General features: G+C 39.6%; 1 protein-coding gene and 1 long non-coding RNA gene across 18 annotated transcripts in view; one reads left to right on the top strand and one right to left on the bottom strand.

The window, feature by feature from the left end:
* The window catches only part of NOL4 (nucleolar protein 4), a 187,709-nt gene that overhangs the window by 110,363 nt on the left and 49,507 nt on the right, over nucleotides 1-27,839 (bottom strand). For all 17 annotated transcript variants that reach the window (XM_086889123.1, XM_086889106.1, XM_086889113.1 and 14 more), the window contains one exon: nucleotides 26,117-26,249. In XM_086889123.1, the coding sequence (XP_086745249.1) occupies nucleotides 26,117-26,249 (133 nt within the window). The remainder of the gene's footprint in view (nucleotides 1-26,116; nucleotides 26,250-27,839) is intronic.
* On the top strand, nucleotides 410-16,463 carry LOC147655463 (uncharacterized). The gene is made up of 2 exons (XR_015286858.1): nucleotides 410-1,810; nucleotides 6,836-16,463. It is a non-coding gene; the product is annotated as an uncharacterized LOC147655463 (long non-coding RNA).

Below are 27,839 nucleotides of genomic sequence, written 5' to 3'. Positions count from 1 at the left end.
AATACAACACAGCAGGGAGGAGACACTCTAGGAGGGTTCCTGGAAAATGTGGAATAAAACTCCTTGACACAGCTGGTGATTGAGCCAGCTGGGGAAAATGCCCAGCTGGACCTGTTGTTTGTGAACAGAGAGAGACTAGTGGGTGCTGTGATAACTGGAACCAGATAAAATCCACCCAAAGGTATGCTGAGAGAGCCAGCAGAAGTGCTAAGCAAGTTGCTTTCCATCATTTACCAGAAGTCCTGGCTAATCACGGAGGTTCTAGGTGACTGGAGGTTGGCCATTGTGGCAGCCATCTACGTGAAGGGCCAGAAAGAAGATCTGGGGAGCTACTAACCTGTCAGTCTGACCTCAGAGCCAGGGAAGGTCATAGAGGAGATCATGACACAGAACATACAACAAAGGGATCAGTCCCAGCCAGCATGGATTAAGGAAAGGCAGGTGCTGTTTGACTGACAAGAGATCTTTCTATGATAATGTGATGTGCTTACTGATGAAGAAAAGGCTGTGGATGTTGTTCACCTAGACCTCTGTGAACCTTTCAATGGAGCTGTGGCTCCCACAGCATTCTTGCAGAAAATCTGTCTGCTTGTGGCTTGGATGGGTAGACAGCTCACAGGGTAAAGAGCTGGCTTCATGGCCAGAGAGCCTAGAGAGTGGTGGTAAGGGAGATACATCCATGGGGCAATCACTCACCAGTGATATTCCCAAGGGCTCAGTACTGGGGCCAGTCCTGTTTAGTATCTTTGTCAATAATTTGGACAAGGGGATCAAGTGCCAGTATGTTCACAGATGACAGCAAGTTGGGTGGGAGTTTTGATCAGCTGGAGGGCAGGAAGGCTCTGCAGAGAGATCTGGATGGGCTGGATAAATGGGCTGAGGCCAATGGTGTGAGGTTCAACAAGGCCAAATGACAGGTCCTCTTCATGAGCCACAACAACCCCAGCCAGTGCCACAGGCTGGGGGAAGTGTGGCTGAAAAGTGGCTCAGAGAAAAAAGAACTTGGGGGTGTTGGTCAACAGCCAACTGGACATGAGCTGACCAGTGGCATCCCAGCCTGAATCAGCAATAGTGTGGTCCAGCAGGACCAGGAGAGTGATTATGCCTCTCCACTCCACACTTGAGGGGCCACACCTCGAGTACTAAGTTCTGGTTTGGGCCTCTCACTCCCAGAAAGACATTGAGGTGCTGGAGTGATCCACAGAAGGATGACAGAACTGGTGAAGGGTCTGGAGCACAACTCCTGTGAGGCTGAAGGAGCTGGGGTGGTTTAGCTTGGAGAAAAGGAGGCTTATCACTCTCTACAGATACACAAAAGGAGGTGTAGCCATGTTTAGGTCAGTCTTTTCTTCCAGGTAACAAATGACAGGGCAAGAGGAAATGCCCTCAGGTTGTGCAATGGGAGTTACAGAGGAACAATTTCTTCAGTGAAATGGTTGTCAAGCATTGGAACAGGCTGTCCAGGAAAATGGTTGAGTATTTAAAGGAAATATAGATGTGGTACTTAGGGACATGGTTTAGTGGTGGACTTGGCAGTGCTGGGTTAGTGCTGGACTCAATGATCATTTCCAACAAATTATATTATTCTATATCTGCCAGCTTGAGAAAGGGTTAGGTTTTTTTCAGTGAACAGTATTCTTCTCATTTACTCCTAATGCCTTTGTTTCTGGCAGAGGTCCCAGGCTGAGATAGCAGTAAGCATAGCAAGTGCTAATGAAATGCCATTTGACTCTGCACCCTCTTCTTGCAGAGAAAGGAAGCCAGAGGATGGAAATTTGCCCCATTCTACCCAGGGAAAAAGGATAATAAGGTGAGTTTTCCTAGTCCAAATATTCTTTTCTCCTCCCAAACCCATTACTTGCAGAAACAAAAATTAAACTGTGAAGGTGTTCACAATACTGCTGGTATAAACACAGGGAATAAAGTTTTGGAAAGATGAATCACCAGCTCTGGCAAGAGGAAAACTAGGAATTCAAACATCTGGAGAAAATGCCATGCTGGCTCCACCCTTTCTGCCATATAATTCCACTTAAACACTATATTTTAGAGCTAAGAAGAAAAATGTTCCCATTAGTTTTGCTACACTGAGACCCTGTAAGTAATGCCCCATTAGTTTCACATAGCTTACATCTGCTTTTACTTAAATATGAAAAACAGAATATCTCATGCTCATGATATATCTTGTATATTTTCTGTCCCCCACACTAATCATTTTTAAGCATTCATTCCTCTTGAATATGAAATGTTCAGGAGGAAAGCCAGACAGTCACTGCATTTTGCCTGCTGCCCAGTACTTCAAGAACAACTTGGGGTTGTGCAGAAGCTACAGTCATCACAAAGTCTGTACATGGACCTAGCACCAGAACAGTTTCTCTATTAAGAGAGATGATGATGACAACACTAATAACCCTAGTAACAGTAACAACAGTTATAATTATCTGTAGATTTTTTTCAACCAGTTCTCTCAACACTAGATGAAAACAGATAAAATAATTTTTGATTCAGGAACTATGAGGTTGAGAATGAATGCTGACAAGTGGCTGGAGATTGCACCCTTTTCCTCCTTTTGCCAGCTACTCTGGCTGTATCTGTTTTGCCCTAACCAGCTTCACTGAAAAGACTTCTTTGGACCGCTGACAGCAACTTCACACCACCCATCCCCTGAACCCTTAGGAAGAGCAAAGCAGCTGCATCACCTGCTCTCTCAGGAGAATCCCTGTTAGGATGCTGACTCCAGACTCCTGCAGAGACACCACTCACCCCTGCAGAGACACTTCTCGCCTCTGCCTTGAATCAATCTGCTCTTTTGCCTTTCACGCAAAGGACTTTATTCTCCAACAGTCCAACAAAGAAAGCAAGGATATTCTTAAAAGTACTAATTTCACTGGTCTTTCTTAAGGAAAGCATTGCCTTCTTCATGTGACATTTCTTCTTTAAACTGAAGGTGGAGAGAAATGAAATATTTCCACAAAGGGCAATAAGTGAGAACTATCTTGGGCATGACTTATGTACACAGTGGACATTTATACAGAGGTTTATGGAAACAGTTAATTATTTACACTGAGTTGTTCTGTTATCACACTAACAATTTCCTCTCCTATTAAAGAGATGTACTCATACCAAGCACTCTGACTAGTAAGAGGCAGGTCTGAATACCTTCATAAATATTAAGGTTGACAGATGTGTCCATCAGATTTTTTCCTGTTATAATAAATACTCTGAAAAAAGAGACAGACTGTAGATTTTCGTTCACCTTAGGTAAACCAACCATAAGCTACTGACTTCACACACAGAACTAACTGCAGTCACTACACTGTCACAGCCCTCATCCTTTAGTGAGTGAGGAAAACTGTGCACAAGGTAAGAGACAAGTGCTAGGCTAAGAACTGGGGGGAAACAGCAGTCACAATACAGTCAGAACACAAACAATATTTCACTACAAGACCCAACGCTCACACAATATACAATAAATATTTCCACTAAGATGTATCCCAGTTCAACTAATACAGTTAAGTACGCATCAGGAAAGTTTTACACATGTTCTGAATCAGACCTTGTTTGTATCCTTTGAAGCTGCTTTTGTGACACTGCCTGTGATACCACCTTCTTTCAAAAAAAAAGCAAAAAAGCAATCTCCACTTGTTAGACACCAAACAGGAAGCACCATTAGATGAGATCTGAGGAGTCTGACACTTCCTCTGAGATTCAAAGGCTACTCTTCCTTGACTTGCTCGGCCACAAGAAAAAGGATGTAAAAAACACTTTGCTGAGTAGGAACAGTCAGTCATGCTTAACTCTAACCATTAGCTAGGTCTCAAAGGGATCTTCTCATGCCCCAGTTTGAATCCCTACGAACTCTAGGTTAGGAGCTCATAAATCACAGGGAACTGCAATTTACCCATTTTGTTTGGTTTTGGGTTTTGGGTTTGTTTTGAACAAGAAGTATTTATCTCTTAATAGGGAAGTCACATGAAAAAAGTCATTAATGTTACTTTTTATCTCTTTTGTCCCACTGAGTACATTCCTCTTCTTGTGATGAATAACTAGGCCTAAAGGAAATGCAGTAAAACCTACTTCCCACTTGCTGTTAGAAATTTACAAGGTATCATACTAAGGTCATTTAAAAGAAGGTTTGAAGATTGATTTATTTAAGAAATAAAAATAATCCTCAAAGGCATATAGAATTCAATAATGCCATAAGAAGCCACTAATTGTAGCGAATTTCATTAAACCATTATTCGCTTCAAGGTTAACCACAAAGAAATATATTCTATCCCATTAATTACATTTTAATATACTTACTTGTGTGAATATAGTTGGCAATTTTCTAAGTCACTTTGCAGTTGTGAGTTTTACATTTCAACTTTTCCCTACTTCAGTTAAATATGACTTAATTGAAAACAACTCTAAGGGGTTAAAAATTCAGATAATTTAAATTATAAACCTCAAAAAGCAAACTATGTTTAATAAGAAGCATTTTCTTTTGGATGAAGTATTTCTAATACTTGCAGAAATAATTGATGTTAGTGGAATTTTGATATCAGTAGACCTCTAGTGGCTATTACAGTAATTGATGGTTACATTATGTTTCTAAAATAAAAATATTCTCTTCAGAAAACAAAACAGGAGAAACTCCACAGAAGAAAAATTGCAGCAAAATGTTATTAGAGTTACTAACCCATAGTAAATGCCTGCATAATTTCACAACTCTTATACAGTGAGTAGAGACCTGGTTCTCATTGATTTTTAAAAAATTACACAGTGAAATACCTTTTCAAATTTAGTCATCAAAACCCAAATCTGAATCAGCAGTGGATGTTTTAAAATTTTTTGAGATGAATACATAAATATTCGCCAAACATTCTGAGGGACCTATTTAGAAATCATCTTAAAAGGGACAGGTAAGCACTTGACGGCTCTCCTGCCACGGCATGAGTCCTCATTCTGCCCACACATCCTGCTTGGAGACCTCAGACCTGCAACTCAGAACTGGTCTGAAGAAGGCTTGAGACCATCCCCAGTCTGGACTGGGAGCTGTGGGACAGGAGGACATGGTCACATGGTGTAGCTAGCCGTGACTACAAGCAAGTCATATGAAAAGCCAGACACTGTCAGTATTTAGTAAAATACCCTTTTTAATGATTTTTCATTTGTTTTGGCTAAACTGTCATATTGCAGTGCCTATCAGCAATTGTAAAAGAGATAGGATACCCTGCAGTGATTCAGTAAAGAACCAGTAAAGGGCAAGCCTCAATGACCTTTGAAAAGTCAGTCTACATTAGATTAATGCAATCTCAAAGACACAGATTTGATGCCTGAATAAGGGACACTCAGCTCTAAAGTTGAAGCTTTTGCTCATTTAATTTGCTTATTTAAAGTTTTTGTCATGATATTACATTCCCCTACATTATCTGAAATGCAGTTCAGGAGCTTGGGTATAGATTTACAGTTTTTATCTTTCCAATGCTCCCCAATATGAAAGAGTCAGATTTTCCACAAAATCCTGAAAGGCAAAGAGGACAATCTCTATGACTGTATCTGAATATTAGCCATCTTATCCTCCCTGCCCATGTGACTGGTTAAAAGGCTTTTGTGATATTTAGGCCTAACAAACACTTAATGGCTTTTGCAGATGGTATTAACTATCTTTTTCTCTCAGGGAATCAAGGGGGTTTATCTCCTAAGAAGAAACACTTAGACTCATACCGTATTAGTAAGAAAGCAGTATGAAAATCAAATTCTCATTGCCTGAAGGCCTCCTACTTTCCCATTTAAGAGACTCCACTTTAGTCAGTTTTCTCATGCTATTTCTTTCAGATATACTTTAGATTCAGAGTAGCAGTCTCCCTCACATAGCAGTACACCTTCACGCTAAATCCAAAAAACTCTAAGTCAAAATTGTTCAACAGATTTCTGTGTGGTCTCCTTCATATGCCGGTGAAAAAATGATAGTTCATGTGTACAATCTGAGAAGTCAATTCTTATTTAAAAGACAATCATGTTTCCCTGGGCATGAAATCTAGTACTTTATGATGGACCTTTGTGTCAAGGTGACTTCCGCAACTTAAAATGGTCACAAAAACATGATTTTGCACCACGTGTGTAGGTTTAGAATATAAAAAGTATCTAGAAAATATATTGTATTCATAACTTTGCACATATTTGTGTACACTAAGACAGAAAATGCAACACTGTCAAAAAGGTGAACCTTTAAAATGCAATAGGGTTTTTTAAAAGAATGGAAAGCTTACTTAACCAAACACAGATTATTTGAATGAAAGAAACAAACACTGTGGAAATGAGTCCAAAGAGATATGAACACAGACAAGGAAATGCAGTGATGTAAAATATGTGTGCCAGTGCAAAAATCTCTCCCCTCAAGGAATATCTTCCAGTACACACTCATTGAAGCTATTCTTCACTGACTATCATAGGCTGGGCAGTTCAAAAAGAATGAGTTTAAAATATTTGCAACTAAGCATTCATATTTTCAAAGAGGTCAGCAGACAATCTCTTGGTAGTTTATGTCCAGGTGCTGCCTATTCAGATAGAATGATTGCTTTTCATTATCAAATCAGCTCTTCCTAAGGATGTTGCCAAACTTCTTAATGATAAGTTTAGCTGACCAACCTGTGAACTGTTTATCATTTTTTCACCTCTATTACAACAGTATGTTCCTTTCTCCTCCAAACCCAGGAAGAATATTGTGCATAAATTAGAAGTGCTTACAGCTCAGAGAATTCTTGACACATCCTGCCAAGACCAACATTGAGTCAATAATTTAAAAATCAGGTAAAATTCCTATTCTTACCCTGCTCCTCTCAACCTTTTTCAGAGCCAGAAGCTGAGGAGAGCCAGCCTTCCTGTACAACCTTCAGCTCTTCCTGGATGTTCCTGGTTACAGTCTCTTTGGAAACAGAGCAGTGAGAGCCCACACAACAGGGAACAGCTTCATTCAACTGTGCAACTAAGCACACAGGTGCCTCTACCTCAGTGTGAAGTCAAGAAGAGTTTTGAGCCCACTTCCACATGTATTTGAAATAGTCCTGAAATGGATCAAGGGTCAGTGCTGTCAGCAGCTCCCATTTGAGAGATAATAATGAAATGCTGTGTGTTTGAGGCATTTTCTGCATTCAGCTGATCCTGAGGGGACTCCAGGGCAGACCCTGCAGCAAACTGAAAATCTGGAATCAGAGTAACAGGTGAAACTATCCAATATTATCTCTGCTGTCAAAGTCTTCTCCATGTTGCAGGGTTCATCAGCACTTTTCAATTCATTTAAAACTCATTTTGGCTAGAGATGTGGATGTTAAATCCATTAGGCCCCAACACTGGCTAATAAAGACCCAGAGCCGGGGCTCAAGCTTAAACCACTTTTTTTTAAACAAAGACTTGAAAAGGGTTCATTGATGGCCATATTTATAGCAAAGAACAAAAGAACTCACTGGACTTTTGTGTATCTGCCAAAGCTTGCCTGTACCAGATCCATATAGGTATAAGGAGAAACCTGAAAGCAAGGCCTCAGCCCTACCTTGAAAACATTAACATTAACAACTCACAGCTTTCCTGTGGTTTTTATGTAATCATGTCATGCAGTCAGCGAGCTTTTACCAGAGGGGAAGCTTCTAGCCTATCCTTCCTGCAAAAATGTGTCACCAAAAGTGCCTGTCACACTTCAGGCTGAGCTGTAGCAGGCAGAAAAAAAAGGCTCCTACTTCAGATACCTTTGGCCAATCCATATGTTCTACTCATCCTTCTATTTGGCATGTTTAGGGAATCTAATTTAGAGTAGTAAAGACTATCTCACAAGATGTAGGTGGATCTTAAAATATCCTCCAGATTTCTGGCTTAGTGTAAAAGCTGTTCCTCTTTAATATCAAAGGAGTAGATTTTTGAAAGAAAAGAAAATTATAAATATATTCAGTGCTGAGTCAGTATGAACATCCAGGGGAAAAAAAACAAAACAAATACAAACAGTTTTCAATGTTCCATCCTTTCCTTCCAAAAACTAGTCACATTTCATTAAGGTGTAGTTCAGATTTAAGGTGGAATTTTTTTCACTAATTCTGTAGCTTACTCCCAACAGAACCTGTAGTTGCCAAAAATCCTCCATCATCTCTCTTCACTCTCATGAAAGGAATATGACAGTAATGTTCTCCCTCTTCTTTACCCATTCACCAGAGTTTCAGGAACACGTTACTTACAGCCATCAATAAATTCCAGCATCACCAAATTGGAAACCCAATTTATTAAACCATATGGCTTGGACTTTTCTTTTTTCTTTATTTCAGAGGATTCAAGGTATGTTCTAGCTTTCAGTCATACTGCTTCTTCAGTCATGATGCAACTTCTGATACCTCCAGATAATATATATATTGCTGTGACACAAAGCAACAGATATTCTTCATCTGTCCAAGTCCCTTCTTCTGACAGAAGACCCATCTTGTCTTGCCTTATTTCTCCAGCTCCACTAGCCTTCTAATGTATCTAGGGAGATGGGAGAATAACCTCCCTGGGCTGTGCTATCTCTGCTATTAGCTCTAAACCTTCTGGATTAGTGATGCTTTGAGTCACTGGAAAAAGCTGTCACTCTTGTTGTATGGATAAGTACATTTAACAAAGATGGTAATATGCCTCCAAATGCTCCCAATTAAAAATGCTTCCTTTAGTACTACTACTTCAGATAATAAAACTACTGAATCAGACCTTCAGGTTAAATGCATAGGCAAAAACTCTCAGATTGCTTTGAAAAGACACTCTACATGCAGAGGGTGGGTGGAAGAGGTGACAGCATCTCTTTTGGAACACAGACAATATAATAAGGCATGCCACATATGCCATGTTACTGACTTGCCGGTATTCCAAACCAGATTTCGTTATACTGAAATCACACAGGTGATTACCACAAACATCCATGTGGTTTCTTCACCATTTGAAGATGAAAATGGATAGCTGGTGGACATCAATAGGTTTGCTTTATTTCCACTGCACTTTGGACTGATATATTGGGCTAATAATTAATAAAGTTAAGATCATATTTTTCATGCTTACTGGGATGTACTGGCAACTATCAACTGTCACAGAAATCAGTACTGTAAACAGAAAATAATACACCTTTTTAAAAAAGGTTAGGACCTCATTTGCTATAAGCCAGTGTAGGCCACTGAAAGTACGATGCAAGATGCCCAAATTTGTCTGCACCGATGTTTTCCTTTTACTCACTGGCAAGTAATTCTTTTTTAAACAGCTTCTTCAGGGAGTAACTGGAAGAGAACTAGCAAAACTTCACCAATAGCAGTAGTATAAAAGGCACCAGTGGCAGAAGAGTTCTCCCTCTCCTGCCACCCCTCTGCAGGAGTCAGAGGTCTAACTACCTACTTACGCCTCTGCCAAAGCCATGCCTGCCGACTCTCTTCCTATCCATCAGACAACCCTTTGGAAAACTGATTTTCTCATCTCATACTCAGAATCCAAGCCAGAAACAAGCATGAAGATAGGTTGCCTTTTCATTTGCTCTACACTGGTCCATTCTCCTCAAAGCCTTTCAAACACAGCACCCTTTCCTTTACTACCATTTTCCTCTCCCATTACATAGTTTCAGCTGGCAAATAAGCAAAGATGAAGTATAGAGGAGAAGTATTTCAGACTTCCTTAGACTGAGAACTAAGGATTATTATGAAAACTGTTTCTCTCCTACTAAAATCCACACCTCAAAAAAAAAAAAAAACCCCTCAGCATTCTTCTCCAATAACTGCATGAACTTGTGAAAAAAATTGTTCCTTATCACCTGACACTAGCACACAAAGCTTTTTACTCCAGAATTAATTTCCTTCTCAAACTGTCTTGATGTTTAAATGATAGCAGAGGAAAAAAGCCTTTTAACAACAAAGGCAGACAAATGAAAGGTGGTAGAAGGAAGGAAACACCTCCTGATCATATTCCAGTAGCAAGAATATCCAGCTTTAAATTATTCAGCCCACTCTTCAATTTTGGGACCTTTCATGATGCTGCTACCTTATTGGCTGCCCAGAAAGGCATGGCAGGAAAAATAAGTTTTCCACCTGAAATGACATAGAAATCTCCTTTCTTAATTGATAGGGATCTTATAAGCTGGAGTGTATGTGTTCTCTCCTTGATTAGTGCAATCAGAAAAATAAAGTGTGGTTTGATTTGGAACAGACATTGAGACCAGCCCAGTTTTTCAACCCCCTGCATGAGCATGAATACCTTCAACTGGACCAGGTTGCTCAAAGCTCCATCTAATCTGGCCCTGAACATTTCTAGGGATGGGACATTCACAATTTCTCTGGACAACCTATTCCAGTGCTTCACTTCACATCATTAAAAAAAAACAAAAGTCTTCCTTATGTCCAACCTATCCTACTCCAGTTTAAAACTATTATCCCTTGTCCTGTCACTGTAGGCCTTGGAAAAAAGTCTCTCTCTCTCTTTATTATATGCCACCTTTAAATATTGAAAGGCTCCATTAAGATCTTTCCAGAAGCTTTTCCTCTCCAGGATGAACAACCACAACTCTCTTGTCTTGTCCTCACAGAACAGTTGTTCTATCCCTCTGACAATTCTTGCACCGTCCTCTGGAGCAATTCGAACAAGTACTCATCTTTCTTGTACTGAGGATCCTGGAGCTGCACACAGCACTCCAGGTGGACTGTAACAAAAATCCTCTCCACTCAGTCTCTGACCTGCCCCACAAAGCACCATTGCAAATGGCTCTGAGAGGAAGCCCCTAAGATTCCTGTCCTGTAATGGAAAGTTGTTGCATCCCTGGAGGACAAATGTGCTGTTGAACTGTTTTAGCTACTGCTGTCCCTCAGATATAACCTCTAACAATCTGATAGGAGCTACAAATACTGACATCTACTGTTCCTCACTGCTGCTTCTGCTGAATAGGAAAAACCAAGCTGGTATAGATGGCACACATTTTGTGAAACATTTGAAACACATTCAAACAAAACCTTTTCCATGCACACCAAAACAAGAAAGCATGGCATGCCACTACAAGAAAGTGTTCTTCAAGTATATAGACAACAAGCAGAAACAGAAGGAAAATACTGGCCCTCTGTTAAACAGGAAAGGTGAATTAATCACTAATGATGCTGCAACAACCAAGGTTCTCAAGACTTTCCTCACCTCTTGGGAACAAAAATCCATCCCACTGACTGTAGAGGTAGATTAGGTGTGGGAACTATTAAAGGAGATACTACTAAGTATCTACCCAAGGGTGTTGTTAGGAGACCTGGCTAACATTGTTGCCTTCCCATAATCTTTGAGAAGCCTTGGAGATCCACAGATGTCTCAGGAGACTGGCAGAAGACTTATTCCACTCCCACCTACCAGAAGGTCTTAAAGGAGGATTCAGGAAGTTATAGGCTCATCAGTCTTACTTCAGTCCCTGGGAATGTTATGGAACAAATCCTCCAAGGGGCTATCTTAAGTCAGATGAAGCACTTGATTTGGAAAAGCCAGTACAGATTCACCAAGGGCACATCGTACTCCACAAACTTGGTCACGTTCCAAAACAAAGTAACCTGTCCACTTGATGTGGGGTGAGGTGGGCATTGTCTACCTGGACTTCTCCAAGGCTTTTGACACGGTTACCCACAGCTTCCTTCTGGAGTGATGTGGTGTGATCCAGACATGTGGTTCTTGGTGTGGTGGGTGGGGATCTGGCTGACAGGCTGCACCCAGAGGGTGGTGGTGAACAGCTCTTTTTTAAATGGGAACCTGTCACAAGTGGGGTCCCACAAGGATCTGTATGGTGCCCAAAGCTGTTTAATACCATCACAAATTATTTGGAAGATGGGATCAAGTGTACACTGACAAAATTTGCCAGTACCAAATTGAGTAGGAAAGTGGGCATTTCAGAAGAGAGAGACAGACTGCAGGAGGACCTGGATAGGTTAGAAGAGTGAGCTAACAAGATCTTACAAAGTTGAACAAAGACAAGTGCAAGGTCTCACACCTGGGAAAATACAATCCAGGAATATAACACAGTATGGGATCAACCCAGGGGGTAGAGACGGGTTCTGTAGAAAATAACCTGGGAGTTCTGGCAGACAACAAGCTCAATGTGAGTGAGCACTGTGCTGCTGCAGCAAAGAAAGCCAGCAGGATGCTGGGTCGTGCCAACAAGAGTATCACCAGCAGAGATGCACTCTCAGTGCCTGTTAGACCACACCAGGAATATTGTGTGCAGTTTTGGTTCCTGCTGTCCAGCTGTACAAACAAAGGTATGGAAAGGCTAAAAAAGGTACAGAGAAGGGTCACAAAGATGATCAAACAACTGGGAAACCTGCTGTGTGAAGAAAGGCTAAAAGAACATTGTTTGGTTTTGAGAAAAGAAGGTTTAGAGTAGACCTTGTTGCCATGTTCCAGTATTTAAAGGGTAGCAACAAAAAGGATAAGGACTCTCTTTTTAACAAGGAATCATATGGAAAAGATGAGGGGTACAAGCTACTTCTGCTTCTGATTAGATACAAGAGGAAAATTTTTCACAATGAGAACAACCAGCTACTGAAATAATTAAGATGCAGCTGGACAGAGTGCTGGACCATGTGGTACAGACCATGCTCTTGTCAAGAAAGATTAGACCAGATGATCCTTGAGGTCCCCTTCCAAACTGACATTCTGTGACTTTACAATTCTCTGAGCTCTGCTTTATTGCCTTAGAGATTCACAAGTATTAGAATATATAGTGCTTTGGCTGGATTTAGCCTTCACAAAATTGCCTCTTTAGAAATTTGGGCCCATGATATTTCTGAGCTCTCAGAGACCATCTCTAATTAGAGCACAGGAAAATTCATGCTTAAAAACAGATTCCCATGCTATCAAGCTCTACCTCTCTCCAGTGATCTGCTCACTTTATTTAGAAATAGGCATCTATATAAAGACATATTTATGTATATTTGTGATAAATACGATTAATGTGATAAATGTGATAAATAAATATGGATATAAAATGTACCAATAGAAAATCTATTCATAGTAATAGATATGTTAGTGTAAACTTGAATTAGATTTATATTTATTTCATATTGTGTAACAAAATATAAAACTGGGCCAACATAAAACTCGGTGCCAACTTCATTTTTAATAAATGCTGCTGGAAAAACAACCTCGGCAAGTTCCGTCTTGGCTACTCCCTACATAGCCTTGCTAATCCTCTACTCTCTGGATTTTTCGTCAGAACTGATTTCTGTTCACATATGTGTGTACAGACAGGGAGAAACAAATGGAAAGACGTCCATCACATACTCACATAGAAAAGTAGAATAAGTAAAATTTTCCTGCCTTGAAGGGCGCTGAAGTGAGACAGTTTTCTCTCTAAGCAGGAATAATGGAGGAGTTCAGAGGGTGGTTTCTCCTCATTTTTTCATCCAGGTTCAAAGAGTAGTTAATTGCAGTATTCCCAAGTAGTCAGACAGCATGGGAGACTATATTTCTTCCGGACCCACAAGATAGAAATATCTTTAAAGAAACTCCTTTTTATTAAGAGAAATGCATTCAATAAGTCAGAGTTCAAAAACCAAACAGTTATTTCTCTTCTATCTGCCTACACATTAAAAGAACCATAGACACTGGTACTGCTAGCATCTGCTCTCCCCTTGTATGTGTGTACTGGATGATCAGTTAGGCCTGGGATCTTTCTGGCCAGTCTGCTCATGCCCAAGCATTAGACAGATCAAAAGTAACACAGGGTCCTACAACATATTTCAGCTGAAAAGAAAAGGGCCACTGTTCCATTACAGCATGCTCAATTGACACATACCAGATTTGGGACATCCCTGTTGTCCTTCTCCCCAAAACCATATTGCAGAGTCCTTTTCTACTCACAGAGGCTCATATCAAGCATCTACAATAAACAGCAGATGCACTAGTAGACCTCAAAGCTAGCCTAAAGAAAGAAAAAACCATAAACTGAACAGAATTTCCACATGGACTTGCACCTAGGAAGGGGCAATGCTGTTTGTGTGTACAGACTGGGGAATGAGATGCTGGAAAGCAGGGCTGCAGAAAGGCACCTGGGGGAAGTTGAAGATGAGCCAGCAGTGCCCTGGCAGCCAGGAGGGCCAAGCGTGTCCTGGGGGGCAGCAGGCACAGCATGGCCAGCTGGGCAAAGGAGGGGATTGTCCTGCTCTGTTCTGCTCTGCACTAGGGCGGCCTCACCTTGAATACTGTGTGTAGTTTTGGGCATCACAATATAAAAAAGACTTTAAACTATTAAAGCACATTCAAAGGAGAGCCATGAGGACGGTGAAGGACCTTGAGGGGAAGCCTTATAAGAAGTGCCTGAGGTCACTTGGTCTTTTCAGTCTTGAGAAGAGACTGAGGGGAGACCTCACTGCAGTCTACAATTCCCTTGTGAGGGAAAGGCATTGGTCTCTTCTCTCTTGTGCCCAGTGACAGGACTCAAAGCTGAGTTGGATTGGTTTAGTCTGCATATCAGGAAAAGGTTCTTCCCCCAGAGGGTGGTTGGGCACTGGAACAGGCTCCCCAGGGAAGAGCCTGACAGAGTTTGAGAAGCATTTGAACAGTGTTCTCAGGCACATGATGTGGCCCTTTGAGGTGTCCTGTGCAGGGCCAGGAGTTGGACTCGATGATCCTGATGGGTCCCTTCCAACTCAGCTTATTCTATGACTTCATGATTCGATGATTCTATGGACTGGACTACTCTAAACCAGGCATTACACTGGAAGGGATTTTAAGAAACTGAACAAATAGGGCACCACTAACCACCCAAGTAAATTATCTAGGTAGTAGAATTTTTCTCAAAAATCCCTGTTCTTTGGGAGCAAGTACATGGCACAATCTGGCCATGATAGTGTCAAAGCTGCCTGTAAAAGGCTAGAAGTGTACACAGTTTCCTAGGTGGCAAAAAATTGTTTCTCAGAAAAATAACAGTTTTGCCATGTCTACCCTTTCCTTTGAAAAGCTGCATTTAAGAAAGCTTCTATTGAAATCAACACTACAATGCCAACAGAGATAATTAAGTTCAGGGATCACCATGGAACACTCTTTCTTAAATTATTATTAAAACCTTGGTCAGGCTGCTATTTAACTCTTTGAAATCTACCTGTGTCACTTGCCTTTTAATGCTGTCATCACCATTTCTTCAACTTCTAGAGCAAGCAATCATCTTAGGCTCAATTTTTTACAGGGGTGAATGGAAGCACACTGCTGAATAGATGGTTCAGAGAAGAGAAAAATATCAGTCCTTGTTAAGAGTCTTTACAACATCCATGCTTTTAATTAAAGCAGGACATATTTTCAGAAGATATAATAATATGTACAACTGCAAATCTATGACTGCAGTCTTACAGGAATAACCAGGGATTATAGCCTGCTCCAGTTGATGAACAGTTCCTAGAGAGCACACATAACTAGTAGAGAACTTCAGAAATGTAGCAGAAAGAAGAAAGGAAGATACAGGAGCAGAGCTTGGCTAACTTGCTGAATTAAAGTTTATCATCACTGCATAAATTGCACTGATGGTTTAATTACAGAGACAGTAGCAATTGCAGTGCCCACATTAACTACTTCAGAATTCATTCAGCTACGAAGTACCTATTATGAAAATATGCAGGGTGAAACTGTCTCCACTGGAGTTCATAGGAATTCTCATAATTTATTTCAGTTAGATATTCATTGCATCCATGTATTTTGGAGATGATCATGTTGGACAAAATATCTGAAAACCAAGTCACTAAAAGTCAAAGTTCTTTTAAACTTCTGATACAAATACAATCCTTGGACAGTTACCAGTCCATCTTTTAAAAGATGGACGGATTTAAATTTTTTAAATTTTAAATTTTTTACCAATTGGTTTTAAACAGACAGAAATCCTAAAATATTTATGACCTGTAAACTATTCAAGGACTATTACTAAGAATTACATCTTCTTTATACACAGGCAAGATCGCTTAAAACTGAATTGAAAGCACTGGTTGGTTCTGCTTACTTTCTTGCTCTCTAGAATACACTGCTGCTCTCACTATCTGTACCACCTCCTTTTGAAGAGGGCTTATTTCTTCCACTCCAAGTAATTCACATTAAGATTTCCCACATCATGTAGTTCTGTCTTGTCATTCTCTCTTTGACAGCTTGCAGCATCAGCTCCCTTCACAATAACCATTCACAAGACACTTAAATAGTGTGACATAACAAACTCACTGTATGTCTTCACCAGTTAAGTCATTAAAATTTTATTATACTTCATTTTTTGGTTCTCCTTGGAACAGTAACTTTGTGTAACTGAAATGTCATCTCTCTATTTTGTTTTAGCAGAGGAAAAAAAACTATTCCCAGTTTGCATCTCCTAATTTCTTTTCCTATGAAACTAGTAATAGCAATTATCGCTCCTAAGATTAGTCTGCTGATATTATAGTTTTATTATAGTTTCTTAAGGCAAAAAATAAAATTTTCTAATACATTATTGCCCCAAAGTATCTATTATTATTGCCTTATTTAAAAGCTGCTAGTGAATCATATGGTTTTTTTCTGGTTTATGATCTTGTTCAAATCTCCTTCCCAATGTTTATGCTTAATCAAAATTCAAATTTCAGAGTACAAAAAGCTAAGCATCGAGGTTTGAACTCCACCTTCCAGTCAGAATGAATTACTAATTTTACAAACATTTAACAGTTTGTAGCAGGGATCTTGGATGGTTATTAACAAGGACCACTCTGCCTTCTGCTTAGGGAACTCTATCAAGTAAAGCACACGGGATATCAGAACAGCAAGAAGTTCAGTAGAAGCAGTCACTAGTCCTCCAGAGATCCATTAAACTGACTCCTTGATTTATGTCACAACAAAGGAAGCTTGTAAAACACTGAAGTTAAACTGAAGCATTGAGGGAAGACTTTAAACACACAGATGGAGCTATAAGCAGGAACCTCTGCAGTAGAGACTGATCTCAAGGCAATCTTTCTGCTGGAAATCCACATTCAGTGTCCTGATGAAAGTGGAGCAAAGTTTCTTGGAGCTGACTTAAGGCATCAATTTCTCTTCAGTTCTGTGCACTTAAGTCTGAAAGTTGTATATTACATACATTTAGCTATTGTCTTCATTTATTCTATTAGTAATGCCAACATTTACAACTGAGGTTCTGGACTGGTTTCTCAGCATCACACATAGCAGAACCTACAAAAGTAATTAAATAGTGTGCTCCTCCACATCTTTTCCCAGAGTGGGTCTGAGTAGTTACTGAAGTCTGTCAGTCTGTCTGTCAGTCTGGAAGGTTACTCCTGCAGTGGTCAGAAATGCTCAGTGTCCACCTGGCATGCAGCAGTGGAGAGACTGCCTGAGCCTCACACACCTCCCAGCAGGCTGCTAACCAGTCACCAAGTGCTAAAAAAACCTGTAAAAGGAGTCAAGCTATATTCTAATCTGTGTTGATGCTAAGTTTAATCGTTCTTGTATCTTTCTGTCTCCAGTCAGCCTACAAACAAACTCTACTATCTTTCTCATGAACCAGGCTATCAGTGTTCAGGAATACTTGGAGTTCAGCCCTGTCCCAAAACTTTCAGGATGATTCCACCCTTTCTTCTGTCCTGTTATTAATAAGCACCAGAGAAGGACAAGAAATATGGTGACTATCTAGTAACAGTAAACCAATTACTTGAAAACACCTCTTCACAAATTTTAGGAAAATATATAACACTTCCTATGTATTTTAATGTTACAAAACACTATACTCCTGAAAAAATACTCATTTTTTCTTGTAATAGAATTATTTGCATTTGGTTTTAAAAAATACTAATTTTAAACATTCAGCACTACAAATATTTTATTAAACAATAAATGCTTCAAAGAAATATCTATTAAAAATATCTTTCACAAGACAGCCCAATGTCTCCAGGGAATTTTCTGTCCAGAAAAAAATTAATTAACAGCTTCCTTAATTAAAATACAACACAGTGAAGAATCAATGGCTAAACTAAATTTCTTTAAAGCACATTCTTTTACATTCCTTTTCCTGAAAAAAGTGGTCTATTGTATTATTCTATTATTTATGTAATAGGAAAAAGAAATGTGAGTCAATACCTAGCATGCATTTTAACAGTAACTATGAAAAAACCTCTGCTTCTACTATAAGGAAGTAAACAAATTAAATCAAGAAATCCATGCACATAGCCTCTGCTAAAGTCAGTTGGTACATATGAAAGGATAAAATGGATAAAGTGCCTTTACTGGAAAGCAAAACTAAATCTCTGTAGCAGAATGCCCCTCCTTTTATTTGATGCTAAAGAGAAATAGGAGGGAACAGCCTGAGATATGCTAAGATAGGAGAAAAAACCAAAGGATATCGACCCAAACCAAACAACACTTTCAGAAATCCAGCTAAGCTTAGTTACAAAGATTTGCACACCAAAATCAAAAGCAGACTGCCTTCAGTACGTGCATGAGGGAGAGATAACTTGATGGGTAGTAATATTGCCAAAGTGAAATACCTATTGTTACAGGACATGTACAACATGAACACAACTGTTCTGAAGATGCAAAAGGATACAGGTCTGCAGCTAGCCTTTTATACAGGGGCAGGCTTCACTTACCACTAGATTGCTGATGTAAAAATGAGCGGCTGTGAATAGAGTGAATGGTCTGCAAGCATTTTAGCATTACTTGTGAAAAGATAATTCTAATTTCTCAGCTATTATTGGCTGCTGTATTCCCTGATGTAATTATGGAGTAATAGCTGAGAACCTGATTGTAACCAACAGTTAGTAGTTTGTTGCTAACAAGGCAAACATGACAAACAATTTTGAGGCAATTATTGTCATTACAAGCCACACTCAATTGTTCAAGGCAAGCGTAATAGAAAGTGACAGTTGTGCAGCTGGGAGGGTGGTGCGGGAAACGAGATTGTTCTCTGGTTGTAACAGACCACTCAGACTCTAGCAGAGTCTGCTCAATGCATAATTCATGTTTAATGATATTTCAGTCTCTTATTATCTCTTATAAAGCAAATTATAGTATAAGATAAGAAACAAACAGAGACATGTCACAAAAAATCCCACAAGTTATTATGAAATGGAATAAGATACATAGATGTAACATGGAGCAGGGGGAAGATTTTCACTAAAACCACCTCACAAGATGCTTGCAACTAGCAAATGTAAATACAGTAACTCTACGTAGTAAAAGAGTCAGTTATAAAAGCAATCCATTTGCTATGCTTCAGTGAGATGGGTGCTCATGTCCCAATCCCAGTTTGAGACCTTGTATGATTAGGTAGGTCCAGGAGGAAGGAAGGAGTGCTCTCCATTGAGAAACGCTGATGATTAATTCTGAACAAATTTGAATTGTGTATAGAGTCAAAGGAAGATTTTCATCTCTCACACAATAGAAGTGCCTCATGTACCAGCTCAGTATTCTGATGACAATGCACACAGCAGCTGCCTTGTCAGCAGCCAGTCCATTAAAATACTTGATTTGCTGAAATTTCCACCCAGTTCTCCTTAACGATGTTAAGGGCTGAAAGTTTCTAATGCAGCTGCAGCAACATTTCAAGCTCTTGCCCAGGCTCAGTAAAATTCACTGTCAGTGATATTGTAGCACTGCTCAAGTGTCATTAGTGTCACTCGTAGTGCCTTTTGCACTGATAGGGTATCATTTCTAAATAAGCCATTAAAACATCACTGGAACTAGATTTCCAAAACTCTCTGACTTTCTGGTCCTGTTTCACCATTTTCCTCGTCTTTCTTAAATCTCAGAATCATAGAATGTTTTGGGTGGAACGGACCTTAAAGATCATCTAGTTGCACCACCCCTTATACAAGCAGGGACACCTTCCAACTACAATGCATTGGTTTATGCATATAATAATCCATCAAACCAAATCTGATGAGCTAAATCGCTCCAGGTGTAGCTCCACTGAAGCAAAATAGCATCACATGCCAGCTTCTCAGGTACACTTTGACTCTGCTTAGGTGAAGATGATACTGATTTTCTCAGACAGAGCAACATATTATAACTAACTCCCTGTCTAAGGAAACCTCTGTGATTTTGACATCTGTGACACACTTCAGTGCAGCCCATAGACTTACTCAGAAACTTGTATGTGTGACTGCACTGTCTTTTGCTGTAGTCAGTAAGAAAGCTGGTGATTGCAAAAGATGGCAGATCAACAGCTGTAGAGACAGAAACCTTTGCTTCTGTATGTCACATCTGTGCTCCTTTTCTACTGCCCCAAGACAGGAAGGTATCTTAGATTTTCACCTTCAGAAAACTAGTATTTATCATTTCACTCTGAGTGATAAGAAGTGAGATTATTTCACAAAATGCTGCAAATTTCAGTGGCTTGAACAAGACTGGAAAGTCTGAATATATCACAAAATTGTCAGATCATCTGGTCCTAGCACAAATGTAATTTCAAATGGTCTGCCACTTCACCAAAAAAAAAAAAATAGCAACGTTTTTTCCTATCCTCTTTATAAGCCAACATTCTTAATCAGCCCAAACCCTCCTTATTAAGCAAAAATTACCTTTTTCTCATAAGTAAAATGCTTATTAATTTGCATGCTCAGTGTCTTGTATAAACATTATAAACAACTTTAATAGCACTTAGCTTTGTTGATATGGATCTACAGATGGCAAATAAAACCAGTCAAGTCACAAAAGTTCCTTAAAATGAAAAGGCTCTCTAAAAGTATATGAGGTGGCATCTAGGAAAATTGGCAGACTATTTTTATTTTATTTTTAATATTTTTATTAAGGCTTTATGACTTCATATGGTAATTTCAGTCTATCCCATATACCACAGAAATGTCAGGTGCTTTGTTTTGAAGTCTAAAGAAGTGAAGGTTTTTAGTAAAAGATACCTAAACTCTGCAAACAGTTTGGCTAGCCTTTAGTGAACCTTCACCGAAGTCAAGTGGACTTAGACCTCATACAGAACAAGGACATTTGTAAAACCTTTCAGTGCTTGAACAAAAATTAAAAGCACAATAACTCTTGATGTAAATTGATTTTATAAATTAATGAAAAATAACATTTCCACTGAAAACTCTTAATTACCCGCAAAAAGGCTGCCATGGACTTAATGCTGGGAGTCATCTGCTCTCATGTTGGCTTCGCTACCACTCACTTTACTCAAGATCAAGAGCAGGGCCATTGTCAACAGCAGAGACAATTTACTCCATTATTCTCTTTCACCAATCTGTCCTCACTGTGGCCTGCAGTTGGTGCTTGGACTCATATATCTTGAACTTAAATTGCTTTGAGAAGAAAGAAAAGTCAGTGTTTCAAGACAGGGAGTCCAGGTTTCAGTGGAATAAAGACAAAAGCAGAAAGGAGTACAACAGTACAAGAAGTTCAGAATGCAAAGATGGATTAAACTCTTGGCTTGGACTTTGTTCAGAGAGAAAAATCAACAGCAAGTCTGCACTCCTGCACAGACAGTCAGTTTTGACAACTTAATCAGCTAATGTTCATTCCAGATGAAGCCATTGTGTAGAGATTATAGCTTTGATGCAGAAAACAGGTATTTAGATGGCTGACTCCAATACTTGTATCTGTCACCAACACAAATGAGTGAAAGGAACAGTTAATGTTAACAGCCAGGTTTCCTACATCTATATTGTATAAAATGTGGCAATTTGAACATGCCAAGGAAAGAGAACTGACACCATCCAAGTGATCACAAACTAACTGAAGACATAATCCTCCATTGCATTACAATATTATTACTCAGCTTTCTATAAATTGGGAAAAAAAAAACAACCAGAAAAAACCTATTAATCTCTACATCTAAAATGACAGCATAACCCCCATTAAAGATTAATTTCTGACATATTTTGTCATGGTTAGCTCCTATAAACTCCTATATGTCTCCACACAGTGCCTGTGAGAGGCAGTTGTGTATAAATATGTATGTATAAACATATAACTACAATTTTCTAAAAACTAGATTAAAGAGAATACAGCCCCTCATCCAAATCAAATCTAATCCCTGATATGTTCTGCTATACCTCAGTACAGCGAGATATACTGAAAATAAATCAGCCCTGCATCTTTCACTGAGTTACAGTCAAACAGTCTCATTCCTGACTTTTACTTGACAGGTCACTTGATAGTAAAAAATAAACAAACAAGAAAAAATGCAGTGTCAAATTTATACTGAATTCTCCTCACTTCTAGGGTTGTACATGTTCTTAACTTTCACTAGTCAGAGCATCCCCCTACATATCTCATGCCTTGGTAACTAATGAACTACCACAGTGAGCAGAAATCACACCCAGCTGTTCTGCACAGGGCTCCAGCTAACAGGCAAGGGCAACAAAAGTCCTGTTTTCACTCAGGATAGAAACTATTGCTGCTCCTTTGAAAATCTACCTAGAGGTAAGTTTTCACTACAAAAATCTTTTTTTTTTTTTTTAACAGGAACCTTTAACTTAAAAAACAAAAAACCTCCTTTATTTCCACCTCAGTTCACAAATCTTCCCTGCTGTCTCTGGTCTGAGATGGGCAAAAGAGTTTGATCCAGCAACATCAGAGCCCCAAGAGCGTTATTAAGATAAAGGAGAATTAAAGATATCTCTCAAGTAGGAGCTTTGCCTGCACATGAGTTACACACAGTGCTCACTCCAAAAAACCAGCTTAGGACACAGAACTGTGCCATGTCTAGGGAAGCAAGAAAACAGGGGCAAGCAAGAGGCAAGCAAGAGAGAACAGAACACATGAGCAATTTGCAGCTCTATTATCCAGCTGGCTGCTAGAGAAAGCACCTCTGAGGCACTGGTAAGTAGAGAGCCATACCCCATTCCCAGCTGGGGACTGAACCAATTGTAAATTAGAGCTCCTTTCCTTTTCTGTCTCCCCAGGGAAGAGCAGCAGCCCTTTTCCAACTCCTACCCCATCTTGCAGCAGCCCTGCAGGTGCTCAGGATACTATTTTCAGCCATTCACCAGCAGGTGTGACTCAAGACCCTCTTATTTAAAAGTGTACAAAGGCTAATTTAAAGTGGGAACTGTCCTTAGTAGTATTGCAGCAAGTTCAGTGCCATAGATACGATTCACTAACTCTCCACACTTTTCATTACTTCCTTAATTCCCTGTACCCTTTCCACCTAATAAGCTTAGTACAAGTATTATGAAGCCTCAGCCCACTTGCAGAGCCCAGGACTTTCGTGCAGTACCAGCAACCATCTACTCTGAGCAATTATGCACCTTCTGTCCCTGTGCCCTTCCTCCTCAGCATTTTTCTCACCTACCATGGCATTTCTAGGTGAAGAAGTCTATTGCTTTCAGCTGGCACTGTGACTTGCTCTCATACTTGCCTTTATTCTATTTAGGTTCAAGCAACCTAAGAAACAGGACACAGTATTGGGCTGGAAGACATTGGGAAACCTCAGGTCAAATTTTCTAACGTGAGCCCTGTAATGGACTCCCAAAGAAAAAGGCCTGTCTAAATAGGATGCAAGTACAGCCCCAAGGGGTGAGGCTATGAAAGCATCATATTTATTTTACACAGTGTCAAAATTCTGATGCTCTGATAAAATGAGCTGGAAGAGGACCCTCCATCCTCAGTAGCATGGCCCAGTTCACCATTATATTCCTCTAGGGTACACAGACTGTTTACATACTAGTACCAAATCAGTTCAAATCCATAGGAAAAAAACAACAGGGGATGTGCCAAAATACTCTTATGCTACCTCACATGGAAAACCAGGTAAGTAAAGTGATTAAACACATCACCTTTAGGTACACTGGAGCTGTCCTTAACCCACCCCTGGCAGCAGTTTTCTAATGATTCCCTTCAGCAAATTATCTTCCCAAAGAAAGCATGCTTGGGGCAGCAGAAGACCAGTGCTGTCCCATTCCCCCCCAGACCCCATTTCCAACTGCATGTGCGCAGGCAACCTTATGCAACAGCAAGTTTCCACCTGCCAGGATGCAGCAAACACGTCTCAGATGAGGCAAATGCCAAGTGTCTTTATCTATAGGCTGAATGTGGTGGCTGACATAAACTTTCACAGACATACAGAATGTTTGAGGGAAGGGAGCAAGAATCACTTGTGACACAGATTCATGCTTTGGTGATGATTTTGGTGTACGTGCACTATAATTAAGGATTAAATTTGCAAAATTTTACAATGCAGCCTTGTGACAGCGAAAGAGATTGTACTGCTATATTAATTTACATTCCCTTTTATTTTTCCCCCTTCCTGTTCCAACTTCCCTTCGTCTACCTCTTATATTGATTATTTTCTTCCAATTTTTTTTTCCTGCCCTCTCGTCTCATTCCTCTTCCCCCCACTTCTCTCATGTCTTTCTGCTCCTCCTTCAGCCCCTTCTCCCGCAACAGAAACAGCAGTGCTGCTATAACTAGCCACACTTAGGTTTGCTACCTGACAACAGCTAGCAAAGGAAAACAATGAAGCAGGAACAGAGATGCTATTTCAAACCTCTCTATCAGCAGATGCTTTAGCCAGAAGACTTTAGCAGCAAAAAATAGGATTGCCTTAGGAAGGTAAGCAAGTACCATCTGGGAGGAAGGGAAGGAAAGCTGGGAGATTTAAAGCCATACTGTAAGATCACACTGTCTGAAGTTCAAAGACCACAGTGGATTTATTTCCCATACATTTCAAATAGCAAGTGACACATTTGCAGCATTTCATCATTCATACTTAGGTTCTAATATGATTAGATGTGGCATGAGTCTGGTTGCAGCAGGTGTTAAGATGTGTATGACAGGCATTTCTTCACAGGTTATTGTACTGAGCTATAATTTTTATTTCAGACATATGCATGCATGCAATTATTATTAAGAAATTATATGTGTGAAACTTCTACAGCCTAATATTGCAGTGAAAGCCAGATACATTAAAAAATGGCACCTTCCTAAGGATCCCTGAAACCTCTAAATTAGCAGTATTACTGTAATGTATTATCCCTGTGAAAAGTCAAACTTCAGCAGCAAACTGAACTACATTTTCTTGCACCATGTGCATCAGAATTGCTCCTTTAGTGAACATATATAGACAAATAAGGTTGAAAGTTGAAAAAAAATTGTGATAGCTTGAGGGCACTCAGACAAAAGGCAGTTGTGGTTGGAATCTGGCCTATCAAATTATCACAGACATCCTACTCCTTCCTTTGTTTGAAAAGCAACCCAGCTGAACATGCAACCCATCACCAGGTCCTATCAGCCACTATGCACTACACCCATTGTCACCTAAATGTCTTACCAGCTAGCAAATGACCATGATGCATCAGGTGCAAAGCATCCAGGTTAGCTATCAAATCCCATTTATTTAGTGGTCAAGAAAAATATAGAAAGCACTTCCAATTTGGCATGCATGATCAGGAAATTCCCAAGTAGAAAGTACAGAACTCCAGTGTGTTGTTTCTAACAGCAATAGAATACACCTGCACTTTGGGTGTTGTGCATTCCTGTGTTGCTCATGAGCCACTGTCACAGTCTGTAGTAGACAGGCTATTTGTGAGCTCCGTTATCCAGAAGAAAGTTCATTCCAAACCAGACTCATTTAACTTGCTATATAACAAGGGCTGAAATCAAACACAATTATGCACCTTTAATGCAAAAAAAGTCAGTTTTATCTCTGACCAAAAAGTAGTTTGGTATTGTAAACAAGAAACAATTAACATTCAAATGTGCAATGCCGCTCACTATTTTCTTGTCTTTTGCCTCTATTTCTCCGTAGGAATTTGTTTTCATCCTTTCTCCTGAATACCACATTCCTGTTCCTATCTCCCAATTATCCAGCTTTGGTGACACTCCCTCCTTGTAAAAACAACTTTCTCAGCTTCCTGGGTTGCTTCAGAAAGGTTTGAGTTTCATTTCCTTTTATGCCTGTGTATGGTCACACTACAGATATATATATATATATATAGAAACAGTAAGACAATACTACTTAACATATAGTGATCTAAGAACTCACCTGTTGCATAAGCAACAAATAAATTAACCTGCAAAATAAAACCCTAATTTCTTTTTCATGCTGAGATATAGGGAACATGTATTTCAAATTACATAATGAAACACTCTGTGAAGAAAAGCAAATTCTAAATGAAAGCACAGAATGGGAAAAAAGACAAGGCAATGCCACATTCTCTGTACAAAATGAGAACCTTACCATCCTGCTGGCCCTGGAGGTTCTGAGGACTTTGCATTCTCTCCTCCAGATTTGAGCTGAGGTCAGAGTTCACAGCTGACATTCTAGTTGAGTCGCTCATATCAAACTCATCACTTTCTATAGAACTTTCATCCTGCAAATTAAAAGAGACATGTCAGAAAATATGGTACACTGTTCACATTATATGTGCAGCTCATTCTCTTCCCATTTGTTTCACTCACACCCAGTGTGGAGTGTAATCATGCTAAATATTTTTGTATATGAGAAAATGAGGAGCACATCAAGAAGAGGAATGAAAATACAGGGTTTATGTGGTATGACAATCTGACAAATGTAATTTGTTCAACTATGAGGATACTACATAGTAGTTCCATAGTATATTCCAGAAAAGAATTGGTAAGTAGAGACCCCATACCAAGCCCTTGTTATTCAAATTGGCTGAGGAGACATCCCTGTATTCCCTGCCTGAATCCTTTAGGTTTCCCACATGGAAGTCAGTAACCCTGTGAATGACCACTGTCCTGATTTTGGCTGGGATAGTTAATTTTCTTCTTAGTAGGAGGTATAGTGCTGTGCTTGGATTTAGTATGGGATTGCTAAGCAGTGCTTACTCTAAATCAAGGACTTTCCAGTTTCCCATGCTCTGCCAGTGAGCAGGTGCACAAGAAGCCAGGAGAGAGAACAGCCAGGACAGCTGACCTGCCCTGCCCAAAGGGATATTCCATACTGCAGAGCATTGTTCCCTGTATATAAACTGGAAGGAGTTGACTACAGGAAGACTGGCTGGGCATCATTCAGTGAGTGGTAAGGAATTATATTTGGCATCACATCTCTTTCTTGGGTTTTATTCCTCCTCTGTCTCTCATTTCATTACAATTAGTAGTACCAGTAGTGGCAGTAGTAGTAGTAGTAGTAGTAGTATATCTTACTTTGTTTAAATTATTAAACTTTTCTCATCTCAGGCCCTGGGTTTTCACTTTTTTCTGCTTTTCTCCCCCATCCCACCAGAGTGGGTAGAGGAGTAAGCAAGCCACTGCATGGTTCTTAGTTGCTGGCTGGGGATAAACCATAAAGACTCACAGGAAGATATTTCCAAATGGCAACCTGACCTAGTAAGAATCCATGATCAAATTCCCTTGACAAGATGTCACACACTGTGTTAAAAGAAGCATCTATGAAAAGGAGAAAGTCTATAAAAGTTCTGAGCATGGTCATGACAGTCAGAGGCAAATAAAAGTAACATGATCACAAGAGAATCACTGCAATTTTATTCTACATTCTATATCTTTAATATGATTTATCCATCAAGTCCAGTTACAGAGCATTTAACAGGGATGATAAAAGGGCAAAAAGTAAAAATCCTGACCATTATCCCCATTTATGAAAGAAAACAGTTTTAGATGTAGTCCAGAAAATATTCAAAGACATATTTGACTTCAGTTGCTTCAGTCCCATTGAAGTTCACACATCCACTCATGGATTAGAAATTAAGTATCCACAAGTCTTGCTCTGGAAATGGATAAGGCAATGTACAAACCTAAGGCAATATATTTTCAGTAACAACTTTTCTGAGATGGCTAATCCTGTTAAGAGGAAAAGTACTTGAAAGAACTTAAAGGAAAATATGGCAAATGGTTTTGTACATCCTGAAAATGTCTGAAATATTTTTCCAATTCATTGTTTTTGTACATTTTTTTATCAAAACAGGACAAGACAGGATTCT

The sequence above is a fragment of the Cyanistes caeruleus genome, chromosome 1 (genome assembly GCF_971803275.1).
Source record: "Cyanistes caeruleus chromosome 1, bCyaCae1.hap1.1, whole genome shotgun sequence".
Lineage (NCBI taxonomy): Eukaryota > Metazoa > Chordata > Aves > Passeriformes > Paridae > Cyanistes > Cyanistes caeruleus.
This window is presented reverse-complemented; position numbering and strand designations above follow the sequence as displayed.